The sequence below is a fragment of the Empidonax traillii genome, unplaced genomic scaffold, assembly GCF_003031625.1.
Source record: "Empidonax traillii isolate 1590-97213 ecotype Southwest subspecies unplaced genomic scaffold, ASM303162v1 scaffold4018:size10332, whole genome shotgun sequence".
NCBI classification, from domain to species: Eukaryota; Metazoa; Chordata; class Aves; order Passeriformes; family Tyrannidae; genus Empidonax; species Empidonax traillii.
Window position 1 is genome coordinate 1 of NW_020959211.1, and position 10332 is coordinate 10332.

At 36.3% G+C, this 10332-nt stretch overlaps 1 protein-coding gene across 1 annotated transcript; it reads left to right on the forward strand.

Moving 5' to 3' along the window:
- Positions 1-3487: 3487 nt before the first annotated feature.
- On the forward strand, positions 3488-9523 carry LOC114072796 (UDP-glucose:glycoprotein glucosyltransferase 2-like; the record flags this gene model as incomplete). Its single annotated transcript, XM_027910640.1, has 5 exons — positions 3488-3787; positions 5643-5734; positions 6898-7048; positions 8047-8166; positions 9438-9523. Coding segments are annotated over exons 1-5 (539 nt in total), but the record flags the coding sequence as incomplete, so codon positions are not given.
- Between the last annotated feature and the right edge of the window lie 809 nt (positions 9524-10332).

A 10332-nucleotide genomic window follows, 5' to 3' on the forward strand; every position in this document is an offset into this window, starting at 1 on the left:
AAAAAAAAAAAAAAAAAAAAAAAAAAAAAAAAAAAAAAAAAAAAAAAAAAAAAGTAAAGATCTACCATGAGTTAAAGTGGTAATTACTAAGTATAAGGATTAGGAAAAATAACTTAAGATTGGATTGAAATGAAGTATGCATTTAGGCAAAGGTATGTATATATATATATATATATATATATATATATATATATATATATATAAGATGTTATGACAATGAAGATGTAGTCAGTGGACATCAAAAACAATTTAGCTTGCTCAGTGTTTCTTTTATGGGGCACAGCTGAGTTGCCTAAGCCTGAACTTCTGGTGTCATTTGAAATGCTACAGGTTATCTGAGATAGCCATGCAGGTCTGGCATATGTGTTCACTGGGACATCCATTCCCTTCTGCCTCACCTGTATTTTACAGTCCAAAGGTATCTTGCCCTGAAACAAATTACACTGGATATCTGTGTGGTTGGTCAGCTGAATCACTCATATGATTCCATGGCTTCTACTAACTACATTAAGAGGATTTTATACACCTATCACACTGAGTTTAAATTTCCTACTGTGTCCTTCATGTAGTCTAAAGGCTTGCAGACCTTTTGACATCTAAAAACTGAAATCTGTTGAATAAAAGTAGGGAAACTTCGTGAACACTGCTGCTTGAGCAAAATAAATTGGAATGTGAGTTCTTGAACTGCAGTACATCCATCTAGCAGCAGGAGAGATATGATCCCATGCTGTGTGTAACTGGATGATTCCCTCTCAAGATAATGAAAGTTGAATAGGAAATGCAACGGGAGGAAATAAAGATATTGTAAGTTGAAAGACATGTGATGATTTAGGTGTAATGAATTGATACCTAACCAAGAAATAGATGAAGAACTGCTGTAGAGAAAAGAAAAAAATTAAACCTCATTAAACACAACTCACAACTTCCAGTGCAATAATTTGCTGACAGTTTAGCAAGAAAATACTATATGACTATTATCAACCTTAAATTCTAGCATGGGCTGCCTAAATACTCCATCCATCAATGTTTTTATGGCAAATTGGATGCGCTTCTGAACAGTCAAATGCCTAACATCAAAACTGTATCATGAATCTTACCTCTGATTTATCAATGTCTGTAAGTTTCTGAAGGGAGGGTGTCAAAAGGATGAAGCCAGGCTCTTCTTGATGGTGCCAAGCAATAGGACAAGAGGAAACGGATGCATGGGAAGTTCCATCTAAATATGATGAAGAATTTCTTTACTATGTGGGTGGCCATGCAGTGGAACAGATTGTCCAGAAAAATTGTGGAGTCTCCGTCACTGGAGATACTCAAGAACTGTCTTGATGCAATCCTATGCCATGCTCTAGGATGAATCTGCTTGAGCAGGGATGTTGGACCAGGCAACCCTCTGTGGTCCTTTCCAACCTGACACATTCTGTGATTCAGCTCAGATCTTTTCCTACTGGAGTACTGAAGAATTTGACAAACTTTTAACTCCCATTTCAATACCCAGTGAATGATAATTTTTTCATTATTCTTGCATTCATTTCAGTTAGTGTTTTTAGGACCTACATCAGCCAGTTACAGTCTTTCTCAGTATCTGCATATACATGAGTGTCTGGGCTTATGACAGTAAGCTTTCAATAGTGATTAGAGATCTCATATCCTTAATGCTGATTTTGGTGCTTCAGTGAGAGGGCTGTTCTAGCTGATCTCGCAAGATCTGTGCAAGAGCCATGAAGGATACTGGTAAGACTGCTGGAGACTGCAATCATCTTTATATTTACTGTTCACTGCTTGAATCCAGTGGCATTGAGAGGGATTGCTCTGTGGTCAGAGCACTTCATAGCACAATGCTGTTATTAAACCTTAGACTAAGTTGGATTTGTTAAGTACAGGAAAATTCCGGGTATACCTAGGACTGGCTGGTGCAGAGGAGGCTCATGGCTGTGTGCCTGCCTGTTTCAGTTTGTCTTTTCTTCCTGTGTTGGTTGTGTCTCAGGATCAAACTGTGTAGGTAAAATGATCCAAAGTGTGACCTGCTGCAAGGGTGCCTAGTCTTGTCAGGCATTTGTGAATTTTGGCAGCTTAGAAGGGATATGTAGAGTGAGACCTTGGGAGAGCACATAATTGAAGCTGTTGTAGGAAAAATGTAAATGTCAGACACCAGCCACTACTTCTAGTTGGTTTTTGTTTTTAATGTTTGCATTGGATTTCACAAAGATAAATACAAAGTCCAACACTTGGGCTGGAGTAATCCAATTAGTTGTAAGGAAGATAGAAATCCTTCTTCTTCTGTACCAAGTCCTGGGACATACAAAAAAAGGAAAAAGATCTGTAATTTACATGAGTATAGGATTGGGAATAAAGTGGGGTTTATAAATTAGGAAAGTAACAAATTATCTCTTGTCAGGTTTTTCTTCTCTTATCTGACTACAGGAAACTTACTGCCATAAATTTAAAGTCCTTTTTTTTGAAAGCCCTCTGACATCCACTTTTTAGGTGCCTACTAAAATTTTCGTGTATGATAATAACTAACTGCATTTTAAAAGAAAAGATCTGTCTGGTTATTTATTAGCATTAGTGGGATGCAGATCCTCCCAAATTGCAGATTGTGGCCCAGGAAGCCAACCATATCCTGAACTGCATGAGAAGAAACATGGCCAGCAGGTCAAGGAAAGTGATTCTACCCCTCTGCTCACATGAGACCCCACATTCTGTGCTGTATACAGGTCTGGGGTCCCTAGCATAAGGACATGGAACTGCTGGAGCGAGTCCAGAGGAGGGTCACAAAGTTGCTAAGGGGACTCGAGCGCCTTCCCTGTGAAGGCAGGGTGAGAGACTTGGGGTTGTTAAGCCCAGAGAAGAGAAGGTTTCATGGAGACCTCACAGCAACTTTCCAGTGTCTGAAGGGGGGCCTACAGGGAAGCCAGAGAGGGACTTGTTGACAGGTACTGTAGTGACAGGTTTTACACCCCAGTCCAACTTTACTGGATGTTACACTTTCATTTTAGGCTTTAAGAGATTTTGCTCACACAAATTCTTGCAATGCCTTTGGTTTTTTGAGACTTTTGAGTTCACGTCTGGAGAAAAACCTACACACCCTTCTCTAAGAGATTTCTTTTAATTTGGTGAGAAAATAGGCACTTTGGCAAAAATCCTTTTACAGAGATAACATGCAAACCAAGGAAAAGCATTTCACTATTAACACCTAGTACAAAGAATGCAACTCACAAAAGCATTACAGCAGATTACTAGGACTAGCAAGCATTGCTATGGAGTAGGGGACCTTTGTTACACCCAGCACCCACAAACTCCATACAACTTAAATGAAATACCCACAAATTAAGTGAAAGACAGAAAATAGGTTTTTAAGTTGCCCACAAGACTAAAGGAAGAGATATTAAGAGAAGAAAGAATAAAGAGAGGAGAGAGAAATATAGTTACTACTAAGAAGGTCACATCTTGCCAGCTTCAAGGACAACAGGTGAGATGGAGACCTCGTGTGTGTCTGTGTATAGACTCTGGCCATTGCGGCTACTCCCTCTAGGTGGGGCCTTTGACTCACTGCCCCTCACTGTCCCCCCAGCCAAAGTGAGGGGTGCCACAGCCACTCAAAGGCTCCAGGTGGTGTGGTGTGGGTGGGCCATCAGGCAGACCTTGTTGACTGACAACCCAGCGACACCTCTTTCCCTGCCATGTGCTCTTGGCCGTGATGGCTGCAGGCCTAGGCCTAGCCCTTCCTCCTCCCCCCTTCCCCCACACAGACAACATGACTTATTTGACCCATCAGTCAAGCTACTCGGTGAGATACGAATCTGATCTCTGACAACAGGACAGGGAGTAATGGGGTCAAACTGAAAGAGGGGAAATTGAGGTTAGAAATGTGGAAGAAAGTAAGAAAGTCTTTACTGCGAAGGTGGTGAGGCACTGGAAAAAGCTGCCCAGAGAGAATGTGGATGCCCCACCCCTGAAGTGTTCAAGGCTGGGTTGGATGAGGGTTTGAGCAATCTGGTCTAGTGAAAGGGGCCCCCCCCATGGCAAGGGGATTGAAACTAGATGATCTTCAAAGTCCCTTCCAACCCAAACCATTCTGTGATTCCAAGTCCCCAGTATTCTTCACATTATAGCACAGTATGAATATATGTATTTAGATACTTTATAACAAGTGTAAGTAATTACATTATACTTTTGTAAATAAGCATACAAAAAAGCAACGAAAGCACGACTATGAAGTGCAGGTTATACCTTTAGAATAAAGGAAATTTGCAAATTTCAAAAGTTGATTTTCAAGGTCAAGGACAGGTATTGGACTTCAATAAACATTCTTTCTATGTTAGACCTATCACAGGTGCAGTTTTCCTTCATAGAGAGCCCTGCCTTTCATAACCTAGTATTAGGTACCATTACATATTTCCATTCTGCTTTGGGTTGTGGAAATATTTATATATACCAAGAAATATGGTACCTTTTCAATAAATGATGAGCAATAATGCACACATGTTGGATTACAAGGAGCTTCAAGGAAACTGTTGTCTCATTTATGTGGGTTTGCACTTGTAGTGCCACAAGCCAGTTAGCTTTGAGTTTATTTGCATTTGAGTGCGTGAAAGTAACCATACTGTTTTAAAGAAATAATACCATTTTTAATGTATTCTCATTTTTTTCTCTCATTTACTCAGTGACAGGCTTATAAGTGGAGTAATATATGCAGCCCAAGTTACTTCCTTAAAAGTGCTTTTCTTCAAAGTGCATGGTTTGCTCACACTTACTTTATTTAGCAAGTAGGACCTAAATGGGTAATTTTTATTTTTTTTTTTGCGTATTTTTTTAATTTCCATTCCTTTGTTGGGAACTAAGACAGATCCAGAAATCTCATTTCTCCTTATGGGTTGAGTTGGGATACACTGCTGCTGTTGCTCCTGTCATTGATCTTGCTACAGCCACCTGAGATTGAACAGGATGGTTCCTCAGAGCTCTCTGAAATAGAACCATAAGACATTCTTTACTCCCTAAATGCTTCTGTTGTATTTGTTTATTGTGGATCTCTTTTCTTCCTTGCGAAGCAAAGATATGCTCTGCTATCCCTTTCTGCTCTGCATTTTTCTCAAGGTCCCTTTATTAGAGGAGGTTGTAGCTTTCTTTTCTGTTCTTCCTAATTCCCCAAAACAATTGTGACTACACATTTTTTTGGAATTGAGAGATTGTGCTATTGCAAAAGCTGCTTTCAGGACGCATGTATGTTCTCCCTTTCCTGAATGGATAAGTGGAATTTTTCAAAAACTTACAAGACATATTTCTGTACGTGTATTTTCACTTTGTGTTGGCAAACACTGAGAATGTGTCTTTTTCTCTGCCTTGTACAGGTAGGGACACTGTAGGTTCTTTTGGGAATTACCAGCTGCTTTCATTTGTATTTGAATGTTCAAAGTGTATTAAATAGCACTCAAAAAAGTTCGTTGTCAATATTTTTTTCCAACACTCAGATAAAAGAAGGAATTGTGTGGAAGAGATTTATGTGTCTATTTTGCAGTATTTCTTAAGGATTTTTATAGATATGTGATATAGATATATAGATGTATGTGTTTGTATGTATTTATATATGTATGTTTATGGTTGACATATACCTAAATAAGTAACCAGTACTTTTTACTTTTTAGCATTTTCATGAAACACTTGGAATCCAACCTGGAGAAGCACATTTATTTCTAAATGGCCTTCCTATTGACTTGGATTTTCATGATCCTTTTAGGTAAGATGGTACATCTTGTTTGAAGATTACAGAATTACTAATAGTACTGGAGAAGTTGTGCTCATGTCGATAATCTCATCTGTTGCATTCTGGGGGCCAGGAAATGCTCCAGGAGAAAGCACTGGTTTACAGTGGTTTTGCTTTGAATGTGAACATTGCATAAGTAGTTGAAAACAGCATTTTCTCTTGGAATATTTTTTTCTAATTCACTTAAGATTTTACAACTTGCCATGTAAAATTAATTTGGAAATGGAAAGAATTCAATCAATAGCTGTAAAAAAACCACATTTTACAGTAAATTAAATGTTTTCATATCCCTATTTCTTAAAAATTAAAAAGAAAAAATTGCAGGCATGAAATTTAGATATCCAACACCCTGGGTTACTTTTGGCATGCTTGTGAGTCTCTATCTGACTACCTTTTATGATAACTTCTGTTAATGCAAAGACATTATGCTTTTTAGTATAAGAAGTCTTTTCTAGTGTGTGCAATTATAGTATAATTATTTTGGGTGTGACTTGCCTCTTTTATGCAAGCACTCAAACCACAAAGATTTTCCCTTGCATTCTTCTCTGTTGTCAATGACAACAAACAGGACTACTTCAAAATTGTCTGTGGTGGCCTGCAAACTGTTAGTAAATCTACTGATTTGTCACAATCTATTATTATTTATTTTCAAATTTTAACTCAAAATGTCTTATTTTCTTCTCCATAAAGATTCTTAAACTTTCTTGGGCTTAGTATTTGTGCTTGTAATTTGTACTTATTTTTTTTGTCAGCCAGAGTTTTGAGATGGAGTCACTTGCATCTTTTTTTTGTAATGGTGTTTTTTAATGATAGTGATAGTGCTAATGATATTTTAGAAGAAACCTTTAAGAATAGAGAATACTCAAAATGAAGTAGGATAGAAATGAAGACAGTTGTAAAATCTTGCAGGCTGTGTTCTACAGTGGAGTACTTCAGGGTTTGTTTCCTTCCCAAATTTGAACTTTCAGATTGTGACAGATGGTCCAGAGTCCCACTGGGTTTTCTGCAAAACTTTAGAGGTGTGACCATGTGTATATTTCTAAGACTATTAATATGAGGATTATTTTTAGTATGAAAAGTAGTTTTTATGTAATGATGAGTTCTGTGTAGACATGTATTTTATCTTCCTGAAAAAGTATCTTAGAGACTCTTAAACTGGAAGGAAAAGTGATGCACGGCCTTCATGAACTTGGAATCAAAGAGGAGACCCTGAGTAAATTTATGAGGTTGCATATACATCCTACAGATAACAGTTATGCGCTAGATATTCGTCACTCTTCGATAGTAGTAAGTAATATAGAAATTATTTCTTTAAATATTACATATTTGATAATTCTATGTATGAAATAGTTTATCTTTTTCGATAGTCTAATTGAAATACTAGTCCTAAGACCATATATTGGTAAGCAGTTTAAAATATTTTTGAGGATGATATTCCTTCAATGTATTTTAGGAGTCATTCACTCTAGCTTATACATTATTAAAACTTAAGGATGTAGGTTGTTTAGAAGAAAAGAAAAATGTATCTGAGAGTAGTTGCGCACTTACAGCAATAGAAATTGACTTTAGAGCGATTGATCTAGCCATATAATACTGTGTAGTATCCTCCTATTATGCAAGATTTCTAAGTGTAGTTTATAAGTATGATAAGTGAATTGTGGACCACATAAATATTTTGTTTCTAATTGTCCAATGACTGGGCTTTTTACCCTTCTTCAAAATATATGCAGGTTTCATTACAAAGGTTAAATACTAGTGGAAAAGGCACTAATTTTTTTTTTTTTTACCTGAAAGAGCCATATTTCACTCTTCTGCTTGCCAAGGCTTGCAGAGAAAGGACTAGAAGAACAAACTGACCACATATGGATTGGTTATTTTGGTATATCCAAACTGCTGTTACTGCACATTATAGATAAATACTATATTTGGATTACAAGGTTGTTATGCTGCGTTACACAAATCTGTGTGATACGTTGTTATGACGTTTGTATTGTGAAAGTAGTTTCCCACTTGAAAAAATTATTTTATTCACATCCTTATGCCTAGTACAAATTGTCCTTTTTCCTTTTCCATCCATTAATAGTTTCATGTGTACTGCAAATGAAAACAGTTTGAAAAAAAAAAAGATGAATTTTAGAAGCAACTTTCTGTTAACTATTTCAAAAAAAAAGGGAAGACATTTTATTCTTTGCAGTCTTTCCACGTTTTAAAATATTATTATTTTTGCCCAGATATTTTCCTCAGTGTTCAGTGTGTTTTTTAAGTGACTGCATTTTTTGTTTCAGTGGATTAATAACATAGAACAAGATCACAGCTATAGCACGTGGCCTGAAAGCTATCAGGAACTGCTAAGACCCACACTTCCTGGAGTTCTGCAGCAGATTAGACGCAATTTACATAATTTGGTAAGTTTGGAGAACTTAATATTTTTGTATAATGTATCTATTAATACGTGGACAGACAGTTTATTAAAAAATACGCATCCTGGATTTATTGTTAAGATTTGTTTTCTGTGTGGATCTGCTACTAATAGTGAAAAGTGCTTTGTCTAGTGAGTCATATGTGGTTATTGTCTGATTTCCAGAAGTGGATTTGGGCACAGCTTAGTCAGGAGTTTTTGTGTTCCTTTCCATCTACACATAGATAATTCAGTAATATCGAAGAATTTTCTTCATAGAGCACTACTGAGGGAACTGTCCTTGGTTTAGAGATGGTGAACTGAGGTACAAAAAGATTTGCATTTTAAAGCATACCAATTATGAATGTCTTGTAGCCTAATTTTTCCTTTGCACATAGCATTCTGTATCCCTTAGTAAGTTAAGGAAGCAGCTATTGCTGATTTAAATTAAAATTTAAATTACAAAAGGTAATTACGTGAACTATGGAATCATAAAATGATTTGGGTTAGAGAGGACCATTAAAGTTTATCTAGTTCAGGCTCCTGCAGTGACCAGTGACATCTTCAACAAGACCAGGTTGCTCAGGACCTCATCCAACCTGTCCTTTAACAGTTTAAATGGTGGTCCCTCCACAGCTTCTCTGGGCGACCGGTTCCCCTGTGACACCTTTGGTGCCTCACCACCTCATTTCTTCGTATTCAGTATAAATCTGCCCTCTTTTAGTTCAGAACTTACCTCTTGTTCTGTCACTACAGTGTCGCTACTACTGGTAAAAAGCCTCTGTCCATTTTTCTTGTAAGTCTTCCTGTACTCATAGGAGAGGTGCTCTAGCACCTTTCCCAAAACTCTGTCTTTTAATTGAAGTTTTAAGCCAATATATTCTATCTGGTTTTCTTTCATTTTCACAAGAGAAGAGAGTCAGTTAAAAGAACTAAAAGAAAAATAATATTTTTTAAAATAAATATAAAGTTCGTTAATATAAACAAAGTAGTGGCACAGAGTCTTTCAAATGAGAAAAGCAGCATCACTTAGTTTGAAGTTCTGTAAATGGTTAAATCCTGTTTTCAGCATTTGATCCAAAGTCATTAATTCTGAAGTTATTTTCATTTTTGCTCTTAATGCTTTCTTACAATAAATGCTCTAAGAATTGAAAACAGTTGGGGCATACAGCTCCTTTGGAAATTAATGTTCTTATCTTAGATTTTATGTGTGGGAAAAAAAAAAAAACCACACCTCAAGAATAAATGTTGACTGCATGATATGTTTTCTCTTCTTAGGTACTTTTTGTTGATCCTGTCCAAGAAGATACAGTTGATTATATGAAAGTGGCAGAGTTATTCCACCATTATAATGTACCACTTAGGTAAGGAAAACTGAAAATCTTGAGGAAGAGTCATTAAATAAGGTTGCTTTCTGTTTTTTCTTCTTCATCTTCATCATCTGTTTTGTTAGGCAAAGATGTGAATTCAAATTAAGTCCAATGCAACCACATTCTAATAAGACACATTGGTTACCCACTTGTGTCAAGCTTACTCAGGTATTAAGTCTTCTTAAGCAAATAGACTGCAAGGGATAACGTACTTGAGTGTGTGTAAAATGAACTGCAAAAGTCTGATAAAAATTTATTTTGTCAAATAGTCCCACTGGATGCCCTTGTGGAGTTGCATTGTAATCAAAATATTAGTAAGTAAAACATACTTTGAGAGAATTTAATTCAGTTGTTTCAGTTGAGGTTGCTTTACTTAATTCTGGTTTTATATAAAAACTTTAAAGACTAAAGTGAGATTTTCCTCATCAAGTTTTGAATTTCTAAAGATTAGTTGTCTGGGTCTGAACTAGTTAGCATTTGAGATAAAGATACTTTTGTGGAACAATCTGGTTAATCTGAGATGCCTCCTTTTAAGAAAAAATGTAACTGTTTATTTCCACAGTTTACAAATGAAGGGTATCCAAGGTTCAGCAAAATGGATTCCGGGTTAAATATTTAAAATCTTCTCGTGAAATGCTTTTTATTTCCTCAATAAATTACACGGTTTTCCTTTTTCATTAAAATTTTACTGTCTCTGATAATTGTTTTGGTTTTTTTTAATGTTTTATTTTTCAATTACAAAAGCATAATGCAGGACAAATATTAGTTATATGTGCATTTTGTCACTACCTGGGAGACAATAC